The 22142-nt window shown below is 36.8% G+C and overlaps 1 protein-coding gene across 3 annotated transcripts in view; it reads right to left on the bottom strand.

Moving 5' to 3' along the window:
- PTPDC1 (protein tyrosine phosphatase domain containing 1) overlaps nucleotides 1–22142 on the bottom strand; it is an 88401-nt gene that overhangs the window by 41143 nt on the left and 25116 nt on the right. For 2 of the 3 annotated variants that reach the window (XM_060102445.1, XM_060102446.1), the window contains exon 2: nucleotides 9080–9167. The exons of the other annotated variant lie outside the window; for it this stretch is intronic. In XM_060102445.1, coding sequence (XP_059958428.1) covers nucleotides 9080–9161 — 82 coding nt within the window. In that variant the 5' untranslated portion in view covers nucleotides 9162–9167. The remainder of the gene's footprint in view (nucleotides 1–9079; nucleotides 9168–22142) is intronic. 3 annotated transcript variants of the gene reach the window in all.

Raw genomic sequence — 22142 nt, 5'->3', positions numbered from 1 at the left:
TGCTGTGATTGATCTGTTCATATTTTCTATTTCTTCCTGGTTCAGTCTTGGGAGATTGTACCTTTCTAAGAATTTGGCTATTTCTTCCAGATTGTCCATTTTATTGGCATATAGTTGCTTATACTAGTCTCTTATGATCCTTTGTATTTCTGTGGTGTCAGTTGTAACTTCTCCTTTTTCACTTCTACTTTTATTGATTTGATTCCTCTCCCTTTATTTCTTGATGATTCTGACTAAAGGTTTATCAATTTTGTTTATCTTTTCAAAAAACAAGCTTTTAGTTTCACTGTTCTTTGTTACTGTTTTCTTCATCTCTATTTCGTTTATTTCTGCTCTGATCTTTATGATTTCTTTCCTTCTACTAACTTTGGGATTTGTTTGTTATTCTTTCCCTAGTTGCTTTAGGTGTAAGGTTAGGTTGTTTACTTGAGATTTTTCTTGTTTTCTGAGGTAAGACTCTATTGCTTTAAACTTCCCTCTTAAAACTTCTTTTGCTGCATCCCATAGGTTTTGGATTGTTGTGCTTTTGTGTTCATTTGTCAGTACGTATTTTTTGATTTCCTCTTTGATTTCTTCAGTGATCCATTGGTTGTTTAGTGGCATGTTGTTTAGCTTCCACATGTTTGTGTTTTTTACAGGTTTATTTCATGTAGCTTATTTCTAATCTATAGCATTGTAGATGGAAAAGATGTTTGATATGATTTTATTTTTCTTAAAAATTGAAGAATAAAAACTATATGATCATCTCAATAGATGCAGAAAAAGCTTTTGACAACATTCAACACCCATTTATGATAAAAACTCTCCAGAAAGTGGGCACAGAGGGAACATACCTCAACATAAGAAAGGCCATATACAACAAACCTACAGTTAACATCTTACTCAAAGGTGAAAAGCTGAAAGCATTTCATCTAAGATCAGGAACAAGACAAGGATGTCCGTCCACTCTTGCCACTTTTATTCAACATAGATTTGGAAGTCCTAGCTGTGGCAATCTGAGAAGAAAAAGAAATAAAAGGAATCTAAATTGGAAAAGAAGACATTAAACTGTCACTTTTTGCAGATTACATGTTACTATACATAGAAAATCCTAAAGATGCTACCAGAAAACTACTATAGCTGATTAATGAATTTGGTAAAGTTGCAGGATACAAAATTAATACACAGAAACCTGTTGCATTTCTATATACTAGCAATGAAAAATCAGAAAGAGAAATTCAAGAAACAATCCCCTCCCCAAAAAAGAAACAATCCCATTTACCATCTCATCAAAAAGAACAAAATACCTAGGAATAAACTTACCTAAGGAGACAAAAAACCTGTACTCCAAAAACTATGAAATGCTGATCAAAGAAATCGAAGATGACACAGGTGGAAAGATATACCATGTTCTTGGATTGGAAGAATGAGTACTGTCAAAATGACTACATTACCCAAGGAAATCTACAGATTCAATGCAATCCCTATCAAATTACCAATGGCATTTTCCACTGAACTAGAACAAAAAAATCTTAAAATTTGTATGGAGACACAGAAGACAATGAATAGCCAAAGCAATCTAGAGAAAGAAAAACGGAGCTGGAGGGATCAGGCTTCCTGACTTCAGACTACTACAAAGCGATAGTCATCAAAACAGTATGGTACTGGCACAAAAATAGAAATATAGATCAATGGAACAGGATAGAAAGCCCAGACGTAAACCCACACACCTATGGTCAATTAATCTATGAAAAAGGAGGCAAGACTATACAGTGGAAGAAAGACTGTCTCTTCAAAAAGTGGTGCTGGGAAAACCAGACAGCTACGTGGAAAAAAATGGAATTAGAACATTCTTTCATATCATACACAAAAATAGGCTCAAAATGGATTAAAGACCTAAATGTGAGACCAGACACTATAAAACTCTTAGTGGAAAACATTGGCAGAACACTCTTGGACACAAATTGCAGTATTATCTTTTTAGATCTGTCTCCCAGAGTAATGAAAATAAAAACAAAAATAAACAAAGGAGACCTAATGAAAGTCAAAAGCTTTTGCACAGCAAAGGAAACCATAAACAAAACGAAAAGACAACCCACAGAATGGCAGAAAATATTTGCAAATTATGTGACTGATGAGGGATTAGTCTCCAAAATTTACAAACAGCTCCTGTGGCTTAATATCGTCAAAATGAACACCCCAGGGCCTCCCTGGTGGCGCAAGTGGTTGAGAGTCCGCCTGCCGATGCAGGGGATACGGGTTCGTGCCCCGGTCTGGGAGGATCCCATATGCCGCGGGGCGGCTGGGCCCGTGAGCCATGGCCGCTGAGCCTGCGCGTCCGGAGCCTGTGCTCCGCAATGGGGGAGGCCGCAACAGTGAGAGGCCCGCATACCGCAAAAAAAAAAAAAAAAATTAACACCCCAGAAGACCTAAATACACATTTCTCCAAAGAAGACATGCAGATGGCCAAGAGGCACATGAAAAGATGTTCAACATTGCTAATTATTAGAGAAATACAAATCAAAAATACACTGAGATATCACCTCACACAAGTCAGAATGGCTATTATCAAAAAATCCAAAAACAATAAATGCTGGAGAGGGTGTGGAGAGAAGGGAACCCTCCTACACTGTTGGTGGGAATGTAAATTGGTACAATCACTATGGAGAACAGTATGAAAGTTCCTTTAAAAACTAAAAATAGAGCTATCATATGATCCTGCAATCCCATTCCTGGGCATATATCCAGAGAAAAACGTGGTCCAAAAGGATACATGCACCCCAGTGTTCATTGCAGCACTGTTTACAATAGCCAAGACATGGCAGCAACCTAAATGTCCATCAACAGAGGAATGGATAAAGAAGATGTGGTACATATATACAATGGAATATTACTCAGCCATTAAAAATAATGAAATAATGCCATATGCAGCAACAAGGATGGACCTAGAGATACTGAGTGAAGTAAACCAGAGAAAGTGAAATATTCTATGAAACCACTTATATGCAGAATCTAAAAAAAATGATACAAATGAACTTATTTTCAAAACAGAAAGAGACTCACAGACTTAAAGAACAAACTTATGGTTACCAGGGGAATGGTGGGGCAAAGGGATAGTTAGGCAGTTTGCGACTGACATGTACACACTGCTGTATTTAAAATGGATAACCAACAAGGACCTACTGTGTAGCACAGGAATGCTGCTCAATATTCTGTAATAACCTAAATGGGAAAAGAATTTGAAAAAGAATAGATACATGTGTATGTATAAATGAATCACTTTGCTGTACACCTGAAACTAACAGAACATTGTTAAACAACTATACTCCAATATAAAATAAAAAGTAAAAAAAAAACTAAGATAAAAAACAAGAGTGAGGGGCTTCCCTGGTAGCGCAGTGGTTGAGAGTCTGCCTGCCGATGCAAGGGACATGGGTTCGTGCCTCGGTCCGGGAAGATCCCACATGCCACTGAGTGGCTAGGTCCGTGAGCCATGGCCGCTGAGCCTGCGCGTCCGGAGCCTGTGCTCCGCAACGGGAGAGGTCACAACAGTGAGAGGCCCACATACTGTAAAAAAAAAAAAAAAAAAAAAAAAAAGGAGTGGCAAGATATATTTAATGGGATGAAAGGGAAAAACCTACAACCAAGAATACTCTACCCAGTAAAGCTCTTGGTTCCGATTTGATGGAGAAATCAAAAGCTTTACAGACAAGCAAAAGCTAAAAGGAGTTCAGCACCACCAAACCAGCTTCACTACAAATGTTAAAGGAACTTCCCCAGGCAAAAAAGAAAAATCCACAACCAGAAACAAGAAAATTACAAAATGAAAAAGCTCATAGGTAAAGGCAATCATACAGTAAAGGTAGGAAATAATCCACACACAAAGCTAGTAGAGGGGTTAAAAGACAAAAGTAGTAAAATCATCTATATCCACAATAAGCAGTTAATTGATACACTAAATGATTAGACGTAAAATATGACCTCAAAAACAGTTATTGTACAATATTGTAAATCAACCATACTTCAATAAAAAAGGAAAAACCAGTAATCGTGAGAAGAGTACAAATGCAGGGTTTTTAAAATGCATTTGAAATTAAGAGATCAAAAACTTAAAACAATCATGTATATATATAGACTGCTATACAAAAACCTCAGGGTAACCACAAAGCAAAAATCTATAATAAGTATACACTCAAAAGAGAAAAAGGAATACAACATAACACTAAAGGCATTCATCAAATCACAAGAGAAGAAAACAAAGGAAGAAAGGGAATAAAAGACCCATAAAAGCAAATCCAAAATAATCAACAAAATGGCAATAAGAACATACACATTGACAATTACCTTAAATGTAAACTGACTAAATGCTCCAACCAAAAGACACAGAGTGGATGAATGGATACAAAAGCAAGACCTGTGTATATGGTGCCTACAAGAACCTTGCTTCAGATCTAGAGACACATACAGACTGAAAGTCAGGGGATAGAAGAAGGTATTCCAGAAAAACGGAAATCAAAAGAAAGCCAGAGTAGCAATACTTATATCAGACAAAATAGACTTTATTTTTTTAAAAAATTGTTTTATTATTCTTATTTATTGATTGATTTATGTTTCTTGGCCGAGCCATGCGGCATGTGGGATCTTAGTTCCCCAACAGGGATCGAACCCACACCCCCTGCACTGGAAGAATGGAGTCTTAACCACTGGACTACCAGGGAAGTCCAGACAAAATAGACTTTAAAATAAAGACTGTTACAACAGACAACAAAGAACACTACACAATGATCAAGGAATCAATCCAAGAAGAAGATATACAGATTGTAAATATATATGCACCCAGTATAGGAGGCACCTAAATACATAAAGCAAATATGAACAGACAGAAAGGAAGAAACTTACAGTACCACAGTAGCAGTATAGGACTTTAAAACCTCACTTGCATCAATGGAGTGATTATACATACAGAAAATTAATAAGGAAACACTGTCTTTAAATGACACATTAGACCAGATGGATTATATTGATATATATATATATATATATATATATATATATATATATATATATATAATGCATTCCATCTGAAAGCAGAATACACATTCTTTGTAAATGCACATGGAATATTTCTCCAGGACAGATCACATGCTAGGCCACAAAACAAGCCTCAGTAAATTTAAGAAAATTGAAATCATATCAACATCTTTTTAAAAATTTATTTATTTATTTATTCATTCATTCATTCCTGGCTGCACTGGGTCCTTGTTGCTGCACGTGGGCTCCATCTAGTTGAAGAGAGAGGGGGCCACCCCTGGCTGCGGTGCACGGGCTTCCCACTGTGGTAGCCTCTCGCACCATGGAGCACAGGCTCCAGGCGCGCAGGCCTCAGCAGTTGCAGCACATGGGGTCAGCAGCTGTGGCTCAAGGGCTGCAGAGCACAGGCTTAGCAGCTGTAGCACACGGGCCCAGCAGCTCTGCGGCACGTGAGATCCTCCCAGACCAGGGCTCGAACCCGCATCCTGCACACTGGCAGGCAGACTCCCAACCACTGTACCACCAGGGAAGCCCTCAAGAATCTTTTTTGACCACAATACTATGAGACTCGAAATCAACCAGAAAAAAACTGCAAAAAACACAAACACATGGAGGTTAAACAATATGCTACTAAACAAGAAATGGATCACAGCAGAAGTCAAAGAGGAAATTAAAAGAAAACCTAGAGACAAATGAAAACAAAACACAACAATCCAAAACCTATGGGATGCAGCAAAAAGTTCTAAGAGGGAAGTTTACACTAATACAAGCTTACCTCTGGAAACAAGAAAATCTCAAATAAACAACCTAATCTTATACCTCAAAGAACTAGAGAAAGAATAAACAAAACCTGACGTTAGTAGAAGGAAAGAAATCATAAAGATCAGAGCAGAAATAAACAAAATAGAGATGACAAAAACAATAGCAAAGATCAGTGAAACTAAAAGCTGGTTCTTTAAAAAGATATACAAAATTGATAAACCTTTAGCCAGACTCATCAAGGAAAAGAGGGACGGGACTCAAACCAAAAAACGTAGAAATGAAAAAGGAGAAGTTATAACTGACACCACAGAAATATAAAGGATCATAAGAGACTACTACAAGCAACTCTTGCCAATAAAATGGATAACCTGGAAGAAATGGACTAATTCTTAGAAAGGTACAAACTCCCAAGTCTGAACCAGGAAGAAATAAAAACTATGAACAGCCCAATTACCAGTAATGAAACTGAATCAGTAATTAAAAAAAAAAAAACTCCCCAACAAGTAAAAGTCCAGGACCAGATGGCTTCACAGGTGAATTCTAGCAAACACTTAGAGAAGAGTTAACACCTATCCTCCTCAAAGTATTCCAAAAATTTGCAGAGGAAGGAATACTTCCAACTCATCCTATGAGGCCAGGATCCCCTAATACCAAGATCAGACAAAGAAAATTATAGGCCAATATCACTGATGAACATAGATGCAAAAATCCTCAACAAAATACCAAAATCCAAACCAAATCCAACCATATATTAAAAGGATCATATACCATGATCAAATGGGATTTATTCCAGGAATGCAAGGATTTTTCAATATCTGCAAATCAATCACTATGATATACCACATTAGCAAACTGAAGAATAAAAATGTCATCTCAATAGATGCAGAAAAAGCTTTTGATAAAATCAAACATCCAGTTATGATAAAAACTCTCCAGAAAGTGGGAGTAGATGGAACACACCTCATCTTAATAAAGGCCATATATGACAAACCCACAGCTAACATCATACTCAATGGTGAAAAGCTGAAAGCATTTCCTCTAAGATTAGGAATAAGACAAGGATATCCACTCTCTCCACTTTAATTCAACATAGTTTTGGAAGTCCTAGCCACAGCAATCAGACAAGAAAAAGAAATAAAAAGAATCTAAATTGGAAAGGAAGAAGTAAAACTGTTAATGTTTGCAGATGACATGATACTACACATAGAAAATCCTAAGGATGTTACCAGAAAACTACTAGAGCTGATTAATGAATTTGGTAAAGTTGAAGGACACAAACTTGATAGACAGAATTCTGTTCATTTCCATACACTAACAATGAACTATCAGAAGGAGAAATAAGGAAACAATCCCATTTACCATTGCATCAAAAAGAATAACATACCTAGGAATAAATCTACCTAAGGAAACAAAAGACCTGTACTCAGAAAACTGTAAGACACTGATGAAAGAAACTGAAGATGACATAAACAGATGGAAAGATATACCATGTTCCTGGATTGGAAGAATCAATGTTGTTAAAATGACCATACTGACCAAGGCTATATACAGATTCAGTGGAATCCCTATCAAAATACCAATGCCATTTTTCACAGAACTAGAATAAATAATTTAAAAAATTTGTATGGAAACAAAAAAGACCCCAAATAGCCAAAACAATCTTGAGAAAGAAGAACAGAGCTGGAGGAATCATGCTCCCTGACTTCAGACTATACTACAAAGCTACAGTGATCAAAACAGTATGGTAGTGGCACAAAAACACACATAGATCAATAGGGATAGAGAGCCTAGTATAAACTCAAGCACTTATGGTCATTTAATCTATGACAAAGGAGGCAAGAATATACAATGGGGAAAAGACAGTCTCTTCAATAAGTGGTGCTGGGAAAACTGGACAGCTACATGTAAAAGAATGAAATTAGAACATTCTGTAACATCATATACAAAAATAAACTCAAAATGAATTAAAGACCTAAATTTAAGGCCGGTACTATACAACTCCCAGAGGAAAACACAGGCAGAACACTCTTTGACATAAATTGTAGAAAGTTTTTTGGATCTGCCTCCTAAAGCAAAGGAAATAAAAGCAAAAATAAACAAATGAGACCTAATTAAATCTAAAAGCTTTTGCACAGCAAAGGAAACCATCGACAAAATGAAAAGACAACCTACTGAATGGGAGAAGATAGTTGCAAATGATATGACCAATAAGCGATTAATATCCAACATATATTGATATAAACAGGTCATACACCTGATTAAAAAATGGGCAGAACTGAATAGACATTTTTCCAAAGAGGAAATGCAGATGGCCAACAGGCACATGAAAAGATGCTCAACATAGCTGATCAACAGGGAATTGCAAATTAGAGCCACAATGAGATATCACCTCACACCTGTCAGAATGGCTATCATTAAAAAGAACACAAATAATAAATGTTGGCGAGGATGTGGAGAAAAGGGAACCTTTGTACATTGTTCGTGGGAATGTAAATTGGTGTGGTCACTGTGGAAAACAGTATAGAGTTTTCTCAAAAAGCTAAAAATAGAACTACCATATAGAACTTCCACTCTTGGGTATATATCCAAAAGAAAGAAAAACATTAACTCGAAAAGGTACATGCACCCCAATGTTCACAGCAGCGTTATTTACAATAGCCAAGATATGGATCAACCTAAGTGTCCATCAACAAATGAACAGATAAAGAAGATGTGGCATATATATACACAATGGAATTTATTCAGCCATAAAAAAGAACAAAATCTTGCCATTTGCAGTAACATGGATGGACTTGGAGGGCACTATGCTAAGTGAATAAGTCAGAGAAAGACAAGTACTGTACAATATCACTTTTATGTGGAATATAAAAAATACAACAAACTAGTGAATATAACATAAAAGACCCACAGATATTGAGAACAGACTAATGGTTATCAGTGGTGAGGGGAGCAATACAGGAGTAGGGGACTGGGAGGTACAAACTACTGGGTGTAAGATAAGCTCAAGAATATACTGTACAACACAGGGAATACAGTCAACATTTTGTAAGAACTGTAAATGCAAGGTAACCTTCAAAAATTGTATAAAAAATTAAGGAATAAAAAAGGCTAAGGTCATTACTCAGGATTTTGAAAAGGAATTTTAACAGGTGAAAATAGTAAGGCAGAAATAAACAAAAGGCTGTAAGTAGTACCTGCAACTTGAGATTCCAATATGAAGAATCAGCCTTTTCTTTCATGTGTATTCATATAACTTTATTAAACTCCAGTTTACACAAAGACAAAAAGCATATTAAAGAACTATTACCTTTCATGTTTGCAGCATACCCACTGTTATTCATCAAAGTAGAATATGGTTGTTCATTTTGAGGCAAGACTCCCGCAGCCATGGTAGTCTGTTGGGGGGGAAAAGATTACTTTTTGAAGGTTTGCCTATAGAATATTCATATGCTAATCACCTATAATGTGCTAGACTTCTACTGTCTAATACAGCAGTCATTAGCTAAGGGGTTATTGAGCACTTGAAATGTGGCTAGTACAGATTTGAGATATGTTGTAGATATAAAATACAAGATTTTGGAGACTTGTACATAAAAAGAATGTAAAATATCTAATTTTTTACATTTATTTGGCATTGAAATATTTTTGATATATTGGGTTAAATACATTATTAAAATTATTTTTCTGATTCTTTTTATTGTTACTGGAGATTCTAAATTTGAATATGTGGCTCACATGATATTCTATTGGACAGTGCTGTGCTAGACAGTAAGGACATTACAGAGAAAAAAAAGACATACTCTTCCTATACATTTATAGACTGTTGGGAAGAGAAGATGTAGACACAAATAATGCTAATATGTGCTAAGTGTCACAAGGCAGTCTTGGACAAGCAAGAGGGCTGTCCAATTTGAGGGCAGGTGCAAGGCTTGAAGAAGGAATTTGTACTTGAACTGGGCTCAAGGAGTAACATTTATTGTGGACATGACAGTACACTAGGCAATTAAACAGAAGCCCTCATTCTTTACTAATTAAATGAGAGTTTACTGAGTTTATGACTTTACAGTTAACAGTCTTCATCTAGCTCATGCTAAGCTATATGGCTAAGTGATCACTGTGTTGCTATGGTTTCTCCACTGAGGAAAGTTAAGTAAATCTTTTTATGTGTCAAAAAGCAAAAACTGCCACCTTTCTGAAGCCCCTATTATTATGTGTTGGATTGTGAAATAAGGAAAACACATTGATCTTTGTTCCCTGGTTCCTGACACAGAGCAACTAGACCGTCGTAAATTCCTAAGTGATAGGAGCCCTAGGAGCCTCTTTTGTTCCAATTCTAATGAGGCAACTTTAACTCTAGGTGGGCTACTGGATGGCTCCTGGATGGTGCTGGTCACCAGAAAGACCAAGCCATGATTAGAAGCTTGGAATGTTCTAGAAGGGGAGAGTTGACTGTGACACAACAGAAAGTCACACACAATATTAAAGTTTTTTTCTAAATAATGATTTTAATATTTTTCTTTGAAAAAGCATGTTTATTGTTTGGGTATCAATGACTGGGGGGTCAAACTATAATTTTTATATCATTATGTATTTTTTTAAATGCTCTAAAAATCTGTTGAAATTTTTTGCACCAATAAATTAACAGTGGTGATAATACAGCCTTAATATTTTTCCTTAGAGCATTTATTTTTGTGAAAAAAATCACTTCACAAATTTCAGGGGTCCTCCAAGAATTTCAAATTCACTAAAATTTTATTTCTAAAATCAAGTTTTATATGCTCAATAGGTATAAAATTTTTAATCTAAAGTCCTACTCAATGAAACTGTCTCCCTTCAAAAGAAATACAAGAATTAAAATCATAGAGGTGCTCTAACATGAAAGAAAACATAAATTCCTGCAATATTTATATACAAATCTGGTATCATACTAATTAATACAAAATTTTATAATGGGCATAACATTTCAAATGAATGTTACATAAAGACAAGAAGTCAATGGACTAACGCAACAAGTTGTTCCAGGAAACTCATTAGCAAAAACTTAATTTGAAAGAATATTCATTATGATTAGATTTACAGTGAACATTTTTACCATATTACTTTTCAAAAATTTGGACTTTTAAAACATGTTTTGACCAAAAAACAATTTACCACCATTTTAGAATCATGGAATTTTACAGCAGTCAGAGTTCTAGCCCAGGTTGTTTTGTAGATGAGGAGTTATAAAGCATGTCCCAGGTGATCCAGCATGTGGTAACAAGGCAGAACCAGTCATCACTTTTTCTGTGAAGGCTTCCCTGATGCCACCCTAAGCTCTTCAGCTGTAATGTAATGAAATGCGACTACTGGACTGGCCCCCCTGCACACCACAGGGTCTCGAGAGGAGAAGCCATGATTTGCTCATCTCTGTCTCTAAAGAAGGGTAGAGTCTGGTGTAAGGAACACATTCACTGCACATCTGTTGAGCTGAAATGGGCATACCAGACTGAGTTTCATGGATCTATTCATGTCTTATTTATGTCTGTATCCCCAAGACCTAGAGCTCATTGAAAACGTGGCTTTTCATGTTGTGGTTAAGATTCCTCGCTTCCAATGCAGGGGGCGCGGGTTCGATCCCTGGTCGGGGAATTAAGATCCCACAGGCTGTGCCACGCGGCCAAAATAACAAACAAAAACAAAAACAGAAAAAACCCATGGCTTTAAAGAGTGTTGAATTAATTTTACTCTTTTGGGTAGTAAAAAGTACAAATATGATTGTGGACTGTCTTTAAAAACTTTCTTTTTAACTAGTCCCTCAGAAACTCAAAGTTGTAAGGAACCTCAGAAGTCCTCTATTAGAATCCTAACCCACAAGAGCATTCTCTCCACAATGTCTCTGAACAGTAACACTGACATTATCACACAGCTCTGGTAGTTAGAAAGCTCTTTATAACGTGGCCACTCTGTAATTTCTGCCCATTGGTCAGAAATATTTCTGCCCTTTGAGACTACACAGAACAATAAATAAACCCTTTCTTCCTCATTTCAAAAGCTGGCTGGCGATCATGTTCCCCTTACTCCCAAATTACATCTTCCCAGACTAACCACCAGCAGTTCCCCCCCTCACCGTTTTTCATACGTAATGGTTCTAGACCTCACAGACCTGGATGTCGTTTTCTATTTACACTCTATAGTTATTCATATCCTAGTACTCAGAGCTGAGATTTATCCCTCAGGTGGGGTGTGATCATCAAAAATTAGAACAAAAACAATCAGCTCCTCTGTCTGCAGTGTATGTGGCTTACCACCATATTTCAGCAGTCCCAAGCAGTTTTCAGCAGTCTCAAGACACATCAGGATACAATGGTTAAAAAAAAAAAAAGGCTAAAGAATGATCTATAATACATTTTGAGGTTAAAAAATGGACATTCAGTACAGATAATTAAACATATATAAAAGTTTAAAGTGAAATGAATGGTACAGAAGGAGAAGTAAAGTCTCCATTCCTATCTCAGAGCCCAAGCTTTACTCCCCAGAGGTAAACAATGTAAACATAGGCTTTAGTTCTTCTGGGGGGTAGTGACTATATGTACACCTCTGGTTATTATTTTACCATCTTTAAAATGATTCACCAGATTATTTAATTCTTGGTATAAAAGATGAGGAAATTGGCTCATTTACTCTACCAACCTCCCACCATGCCAAACCTTTCCCCATTTAATACATCATTATATTTTTAATTCTTCTGATTATCTTTGTAATTTTAAATAACATCCTTTAACCATCTCTTCTATCAACTTTAAACAGTATCTTGACTCCTTACCTTGTAAAATAAGAAAAGTAGTTTATCTGTATTATTCCATTTCATCTTTCCCCTCCACTTCCAAGTTCTGCTAACTATATCATTTGTTTTTTTAAAAGATTTTTAATTTTTTAGCTTTAGCTATATCCGTAATTAAGTTTCCCATGCTTTGTCTCTAGGCTTATTCCAATATGTAAGACAAAATACAATATAATTATTGTGAGTGTATTAGATATTATATATATATATATCTGTATACACATATGTATAATCCATATATACTTACCTTAAAAATATTTGTTACCAAGTCTTATGCTTGGACTCATATAAAAAGAAGTGCAATCTTGTATAACAAAACCTGTGCTGCTCAAAGTAAAACATTCCAAGCATCAGTGTCAAGTGGATTATCTTTTATTTCATTAGCTGCTTAAAACAAGGGCAGATTTTGTTCTGCTGTAAATTTAGACAATGTATTTCTTATATAGACTTCCCCCTGGTTTTTAATTGCCTTTTTCTTGCTGATAAACAAATATTTATCATATCCCTAAGATCTTTCAAATTCTTAATCATACTATCTACTTGCTTTTTAAAAATATTTTTTCCAAGCCCTTTGTGTTCCTAATTCTAATGTGGATGAAAAGCTTCCTAGGCCCACTACACAGTTATCAACCTAGGATTTCTTTTAATTGCACCCCTGAGTTGAGGCCACTGTTCCTCAGATTCTGCTTTGGCTTTGCTCTATCCTCAAGTAATTTTTTCATGAAAGGTGAATGGACGACAAACTTTCTAAGTCCTCTCATTCTGAAAATATTTATTTTATCCTCATAGTCAGCTGATAATTTGGCTACTTACAGAATTCTAGGTTGAAAGCCATGCTATATGTCATGTCTACTGTGTTTTAACAAACAACATTGCTGATGAGAAGTCTGGGTGTCAATCAGTGTATTAGAAACAGGCCCTTTTCATTAACCTTGATTATTAGTTCCTTTCAATATGCAGATTGAGTCTCCTTCAGAAGCTAAAATTGTCTGTGTACCAAGTACCATGATCTATATTTTAAGTGCTTTACTTTACAAAATCCATGTCATTCTTACAGAATCACTCTATGCAGTATATACTATTATTAGCTCCATTTTCTCAGGTGGGAAACCTTGCTTGAGATTACACATTTTCACTGGTAGAGCTGGGACACGAATACAGCCTGCACGCTTCTAATACCAATCCACTGTGCCCTACAGAAAGACCTGACCAATTTACACAATTTATTAAAAGACAAGTCTTTTCTCTCGTCCTCATCAATGCCAGCCATTTTAAACCTTTTTAACAGAATCATCTCATTATTGTTTTACTTTGCATTTCTTAAGTGAGGCAAAGTAGTTTTTCAGAAACTTTTTTTAAAAAGTGAATTTCTTGTAAATAAACTGCCTGCTTCAGAATTTAGCCCTTTTCCTACTGGGACATCTGCCCCTTTCTTACAGACTTGCAAGATGTCTTTCTATATTAATATCGACTCTTGATCATATATGCTGCACATCTTTTTATTTTTTTATTTATTTATTTTTGATGTGGACCATTTTTAAAGTCTTCATTGAATTTGTTACAATATAGCTTCTGCTTTATGTTTTGTTTTTTTGGCCCCAAGGCATATGGGATCTTAGCTCCCTGACCAGGGAACGAACCTGCACCCCCTGCATTGGAAGGCCAAGTCTTAACCACTGGACCACCAGGGAAGTCCCTGCACATCTTTTTTAAAATAGCTTACCATGTCTTAAATATGCTGTGTGTTTTGCCTAGCAGTCTAACTCTGTCTTGTAGTCCAGCCTGTAAGATTTTTCCTTTGACTTTTCTGGCTGCAGTGACACAATACAAAAAGCTTTCTCCAATATAAGATGTAAATCCCAATTTAATGTCTCCCAGTTGGGGGTGATAAATGCTGTCCCTTTTTTGCAGGTTAACAGTACTATCGCTAAAACGTAAGTTAATCTACAAAATTAAAGATAGTCCATCTTTTTTTTTTTAAGATAGTCCATCTTTAAAGAATATCATATGTGGGCCTCCCTGGTGGCGCAGTGGTTGAGAGTCCACCTGCCGATGCAGGGGATACGGGTTCGTGCCCCGGTCTGGGAGGATCCCATATGCCGCGGAGCGGCTGGGCCCGTGAGCCATGGCCGCTGGGCCTGCGCATCCGGAGCCTGTGCTCCGCAACGGGAGAGGCCACAACAGTGAGAGGCCCGCATACCGCAAAAAGAAAAAAAAAAAAAAAAAAAAAAAAAAGAATATCATATGTATCCTAATATGACTTTATAAAAGCCATCTTTAAAAATAGTAAAATAAAATATTCTCATTTGTAAATTATCTACAATTGTAAAGCTTAAATACTATATTTTAGCAAACAACACGACATGCTTTATATGAAAAAGTAATTCTTCTAACCCAGGAAAAACAGTGGAAGAATGGAAATTTTTCTTTAAAGGTGTTAGTAACCCAAGAGTTACTATACATGCGTACAGTTAAATTACCAATTTTCAAAGATCTGAAATATATAATAAACATTAGTTTGAGAAACAGAATATTTCAAGACCATTCAAAATCTAAGAGTTAAAACAGAAAATCAGCTCTATTTGTATCTGTAGGGCCATCAAAAGCATCCAGTGCAGACTCCTTTTCATTCTTCTTGCAGTTGCTGATCACTTCCCGCCATCTAAACTCTAGTAGCCTCAGTTCCACTGCTTTATAAATTAAACAGCTTTCCTGTTTTCCTGAACAACCAGTCAAACTTTCATCCTGTTTTACTTAATCCTTCTTTCTCCTCAAGGAAATCCTCATTACTTATTCAATAGGTCTCAATTGCTGACTTTTTTTCCCTTTCTCATTAGACTAGTTATTTGAAATCAGTATGGCAGCTCCAGAACTGCCTTTATTTTAGGCAGTTTATTTTAGGCCCATTGCTTAAGGCCACATCTTTCTAAGGCTTCCACCTGCTTCTCTGAGTATTATGAGGCCTTTCTTCCGTGGCTGGTGGAAACACGAACTATTTCCAGCCCCCTGAGTGCCCTGAAAACTGTTCTGTCTACTCCTTCCTGTATCTTTCCCTAGTCTTGAGTAATTTGCACAGATCAGTACTCAGCCAAATACTTTAGGCCAGCGAAGACATGAGGGCCCTCTGCACGTTTCTGAAGGCTCTCTTCACACTGCTACCTTCTCTCCAGTATGCTACGCTGCAAATTCTAGCCAGCCTGGCTCTCTATACATCTCTGAGAAGGCTCTGTTTAGGTACCCCTACACTGCAGCCTACAGATTGCTTCCAGAGAGGCAGCTGGTGCAACCTTAGGCTCATCACATTTCTCTTCTCTCAGATATCACAATTCCAAGCTGCCTGCTTTCCAATGTCCAAAACCCATTTTTTAAATATATTTTGCCTAGTTTTATGGTTATTTCAGGCAGGAGGGTGATTCTGGTCTCTGTTATTTCATCTTGGTTGGAAGCAGAAATCTCCGTTGGCCCTCTTCAAATACCTCAAATTCAGGGGAACTCTGCGAGAGTGCTCATTGTACACTGACTGCATAAAAACATTAATTTACTGTCCAATTATATACAGCTCAAATAGGTTAGTTAAACTATATGGTACAGTCAAAAGTTCTCTGTTTAAATCTTCATTGCCTTCTGTATGAACCATTTTGAGCTTCAATTTTATCTTCTGTAAAATGAGGATTATTATATCTACTTTCTTAAGATGCTGTGAAGATGAGAGGTTGTGTGTGTGTGTGTGTTTCTAGCACAATGTCTGGTATATAGGTATTCAATAAATGCTTGTTTATTTTCATTTGCAAACCAATATCTGTAATCCTTTTGTTTCTTTCCCTTCTGTCTATACTCACTTCATTTTCCTGTGATTTTTTATAAGAATCTGTAAAGGATTCCCTTCATTATCTGTAAAACAGTCCTGCCAGTAGTTAGTAATGGTTGAGCTTTTCAAGAAGATTTATAAAAACATTATCTCCATTCACAGCTGAATTTATTTCATGTGCCTGGTTGTAGATTCAGGAGAAAAAGGGTTTGAATAGTAATCCTATCATTTCACTGCACCATCGTATATTACTTAACTTCATTTTCTGCTCCTTATGACAGATATTTTGCTCGCTCTATCCTAGAATTTGCTTTTATCCCAAAAGTCCCTCAAAATGACTCAACTGTTAGGTTAATCACATGCTCACTATTTAGTACCTAATACTTAAAAGTTAGAACAGCATGGACTATGACTCATACTGTTAAGAATCATCACAAAGTAAGAGTTCGAAACAAAGTATGTTCTACTTCATAAAAAAGTCATTTCACACCAGAGACTGTGTTCTGAGGTGGACTGAGGAGTTCTTAGGTCACTACTTTCCCTTCCATCTTCCAGATACACAGTGATCTGCCAAAATCTACATGTGTATTTTTGGGAGAGAATTTGTGGGGATTACATTAAGAAGTGCCTGGGAAGTTAGAAATGTGCTATAATCCTTCCTAGATTCTCAAAGCACTACCACTCCAACTTGCATCAGAATCACCTTGGGTGCTTGTGGAAAATGCAAATTCCTTGGCCCACCCTCAAAATGTCTGAGTTGGTAAGTTTGGTGTAACAAATTTGTATTATCAACTTACACGCCAGCTCATTCTGGTAAGAGGCCTTCTGCCCACACTTAAAGAAGTACAGTCAATATGATTAGATTCTACACAGCAACCATGACAGAAGAATTTGAGGCTGAAAAACTTAAGTTTGTAGGGGGAAAAACAGAGATGGAAGCCCAAGCCTATAAGTGAACCCATGAAACCTATATAAATATTTTTATGTTCATGAATAATAACTAAAACACATAAACTTACTCGATGCTAGGCACTGTTCCAAATGCTTTATATATCCTAATTCATATAATATCCATGACAACACTATTAGGTGAGTACTACCATTATTCCCATTTTTAAAAAATTGCTTTATTTATTTATTTTTTGAACATCTTTATTGGAGTGTAATTGCTTTACAATGGTGTGTTAGTTTCTGCTTTGTAACAAAAAAATAGCTTTATTTTTTAGAGCAGTTTTAGGTTCATAGTAAAACTCAGTAGAAGTATGGAGATTTCCCATAACCCCCCACCTTACCTCGCACATGCACAGCCTTTTTCCCATTATCAACAACCCCTACCAAAGTGGTACATCTGTTACAATAGATGAACCTACATTGACACATCATAATCACGCAGAGTCCATAGTTTACCTTAGGGTTCACTCTTGGTATTGGACACTGTGGAATTGGACAAATGCATGGCATGTATCCACCATTATAGTATCATACAGAATATTTTCACTACCCTAAAAGTCCTCTATGCTCCACCTAGTTATGCTCCCTACCCCACCCCAGCAACCACTGATCTTTTTATTGTCTCCATATTTTGGCTTTTCCAGAATGTATTGATAATACAGTTGGAATCATACATTATGTAGCCTTTTCATATTGGGTACTTTCACTTAGTAATATGCAAGTAAGGTTCTCCATGTCTTTTCATGGCTTGATAGCTCATTTCTTTTTAGTGCTGAATAATATTCCATTCTCTAGATGTAACACAGTTTATTCACCAACCTACTGAAGAACTTGATTGCTTCCAAGTTTTGGTAATTATGAATACAGTGGCTATAAACATCTGTGCACAGGTTTTTGTGTGAACATAGGTTTTACAGCTCCTTTGGGTAAACACCAAGGAGCATGACTGCTGGATCATATGGTAAGAACATGTTTAGTTTGTACATTATTTCTATATTACAGATTAGGAAACTAAGGCAAAGAGAAATCAAATAATTTGCCTGAAGTCACATCTATTATTTGAATTGGGATTTGAGCTGGGATTTGAATTTACACAGTTTAGCTCCAGAGTTAGTGCTCTTAACCACTACACATACAGCTTCTCAACAATTAAGAAAGACCTCACACTAAATAAAAGGAACGTCACTGTTAGTCAGCTACACTATGCATTGTAACTTGGCTATGCTGGATTCTGCACCATTTCTAATTTCTTCACTTTCAAGAAACTCTTCTGATCTCCTTTCCACAGCAAAATTTTCAAATTTATTTTGCTCTGTGCAGGCAATCTGATGATTCTTCATTCCAAATCTTCATTCACTGCTGTACCAAAGACAAATATCAAGAACACAGCCCCTTTTAGGTTTAACACATTTTAGGTTCCTCCCTCCCAACAGAAAAAGAAATGCAGCTGGTCTGAACGTAACGTTATAAAATCTAAACATATTTTCAATAGAGTCGTTGGCACTTACTAGCTCTGTGACCTTAAGCACACTTACTAACATCTCTGAGACTCACTATCTGCTCTGCAGTAGCTATAAAGATTACCTGAGAGCCAGTACACAGATCCAATTCCATGCCTGATGCATAATTCAGTCTGTTATCAAGACAGCGGCCAGAGTGATCTTGTTAACTTCATGTCACCCTTCTCTTCAAAGCCCTTCTAGTCACCCGATTTACAATTTAAACCAGCTCCCCTTCCCTGTGCCACTTTTCTCTTCAGGACTTATGAATAGCACATTCCATCATTTATTTATTTATCCTGTTTATCATCTGCTTTTCTCTACTCAATGAAGACATAGATTTTTGTCTGCTTTGTCAACTGTTATGCCTCAAAAGGCCAGAAAAGGGCCTGTCACGTAGTAGGTGCTCAAAGATTTGTTGAACAAATACATGAATACACGTTCAATAAAAAGTAGCTGCCAACACACCACCATCACTTAATCTCTTTTAACCTCAGCTTTTTAGTCTGTAAAGGAGGCACAGTAATAGTGCTTTACTTATCTCAAGATTATCGCTAAGAGCCTATCAATTACATGACAGTACCACTACGCAAATGCAAGGAATGGCATTCTCCCTATCTTAGCTTTCCTGATCACAGTTATATCTCCAACTTCTCACCTATTTTCAACCTGACAAATTTGTATTTCTTCTAATTCCCTGAGGGGTGTAGCTGTTTTCTTCTGCCAAATACACATGATGACAATAAATTCAACCCTCAGCCCAAATTTTCTCTCCTTTAGGATGCCTTCCCTAATACCAATTACACAGTTTATTCACACCCCCTTATCATGAAGGGCTGACTGAAGATTTATCTAGTGGCTCGGATGCTATAAAACATAGCTTCCTAATACCACAGTAGTATTTTGTTCTTAAAAGAATTAAAGCACTCATGACTCTTTATGTAGTAAAACAAAACCAAACCAGGTTACTTTTAAACTGTAAGTCCTCACCTCTGAATCTGCAACCTCAAAAAAACAAAACAAAAAAACTCCAAAAACAAACAAAAAAAACCCAAACCCCAGAACTATATAAAATCCCCTTTCTCCTCAAATCACTTCCAGACGGCAGGCAGGCAACATTTAAAAAACACCTTTTCTTTTTTTTCCAAATCCCTCCAGCCTTTCTAACTATGTTAAGTCCTCAGGGAAAGAACTTAGGACTGCTTTGAATATACAATATGTCTGGCAGTTTGCTATGAACTTCACTGGCTTCTGTGATCTCACACCTTAAATACACCTTAGGCAGGGTCCCTGTCTCTCAGGAGACTCATCACAGATCAGGGCAAAACAATACTACAGTACAATTCTCACCATTTCATCATTTAAAGAAATATGCTGTTTGTTTCAGATTCTTCAGAAAACATATTATGATAAAGCAGATAGGTAGGATATTAACAATAGGTAAAGCTGGTTTTCGCAAGGTTTCCATACTCCCTAGCCTTTTCCCAGAAACAACCACATCTGGCTGGTTATTTCTACAGGGTTGAACCAACCTCACGTGAATATCACCACCACAGATACTTCTAAACTCATAAGGAGGTCAACAATTCCTAATTCAACACTCATCAGAATCACTTGGAGGGCTTTCTTAAAAACCGAGACTGCTAGGCCCCACCCCCAGAATTTCCACTCAGTAGGTCTGAGTGGGGCTGAGAATCTGCATTTTTAACTAGTTTCCAGTGATGCTGATGCTTTGAGAACTACTGCATTAGGTAAGCAATCTGCATTTACCTAACAGCACATATTCTATAGGTTATTGTCAAAGAGTGTCTCCTGGGTTCTGTTAAAACCTGTCACACAAGCAAACCTTGCTTTTTTCTGAGCCGATCTTCACAATGTCTTGAAATATATTAAGAAGTCCTACATCATCAACCAGACCAAGAAAAAGCCTCACGTTCCTGGGTGAGACCTGGGCACTAATGTTCCTACCAAAATTCTATTTTAAACCAAACACATCACCTGGAATCAGGGCATTGCTATGCAAGTGGTATCAGCAAGAAGAAAGACTCTCCACATCAGCCACTTTTTAGTCAAGCACCACACACCGCATCATTTTGGAGACCATAATTAGGATTCCTAAGCAACAGATGTTTATTATCTGAATATTCCTTTTAGTAAGTATATAATTATTGCAGACATATAATTACATTCACCTTTAAATATACATATTGTGATACTGTTTAGAATTTTTAAAATAAATTGCAGCTAGTTCAACATGAAAAGCTTAAAATATTGGATGAAGCAGAGTTTACTATTCACTTTACTATCCCCATTTATTTACAGACTGGAAAGGATAACAAGATTTTACACCTCTTAAATTCCTGAACTACTTCTCAAAGAAAAAGCCATCCTGTGAAACATATTTCAAATACTTGGGTGACAAGCTTGGATGACTTAAAACATAGGCAGGTGTGTAGCTCCTGGGACACCACAGGCTTAGATTAGAACTTCTATAGCAAGACACAGAGAATGTCTGGTTTAAGTAGTAGATTGAACTTATACACTAGCTTCCCCTTCCTCCTAAGACCATGGTGAGAAGAAATTTTAAAAAGAATAAGCTCGGGGTTTCCCTGGTGGCACAGTGGTTGAGAGTCCGCCTGCCGATGCAGGGGATGCGTGTTTGTGCCCTGGTCCGGGAGGATCCCACATGCCACAGAGCGGCTGGGCCCATGAGCCATGGCCGCTGAGCCTGTGCGTCCGGAGCCTGTGCTCCGCAACAGGAGAGGCCACAACAGTGAGAGGCCCGTGTACTGAAAAAAAAAAAAAAAAAAAGAATAAGCTCACAGAGCAAGGAGCAAGAGTCTTCAATGGATTTTGGAAGAAAGAAAGCAGATGAAAGTAAAGAGGCAACTAAAACTGAGTTGAGGAAGTTGTAGCCTAAAATACCATGAAGAAGGTAACAACAGATGGTTATGTCTCATCAGAAAAGATGGAAGACTCTGAGATGACCACCTTCAAAGTGCTGAAAGAAATACATGGTCAACCAAGAATTCTATAACCAGCTAAATTCTCCTTGAAAAATGAAGGAGAAATTAAGACACCTCCAGATTTAAAAACAAACAATCCAAAACCATAAAACAGATATGAGAGAATTTGTTGCTAGCAGACTTGCCCTATGAGAAATACTAAAGGAAATCCTTCAGGCCGAAATGAATGACATTATAGGGTAACTTGAATCCACACAAAGAAATAAAAAGCACCAGAAAAAGTTAACTAAATGGGTATTATGGAATAAATATAACTCTTTAAATAT

This window comes from Mesoplodon densirostris, chromosome 6 (assembly GCF_025265405.1).
Source record: "Mesoplodon densirostris isolate mMesDen1 chromosome 6, mMesDen1 primary haplotype, whole genome shotgun sequence".
In the NCBI taxonomy this organism is placed as follows: domain Eukaryota; kingdom Metazoa; phylum Chordata; class Mammalia; order Artiodactyla; family Ziphiidae; genus Mesoplodon; species Mesoplodon densirostris.
The sequence above is the reverse complement of the archived record's forward strand: the minus strand, read 5'-3'. Positions and strand labels throughout refer to the sequence as shown.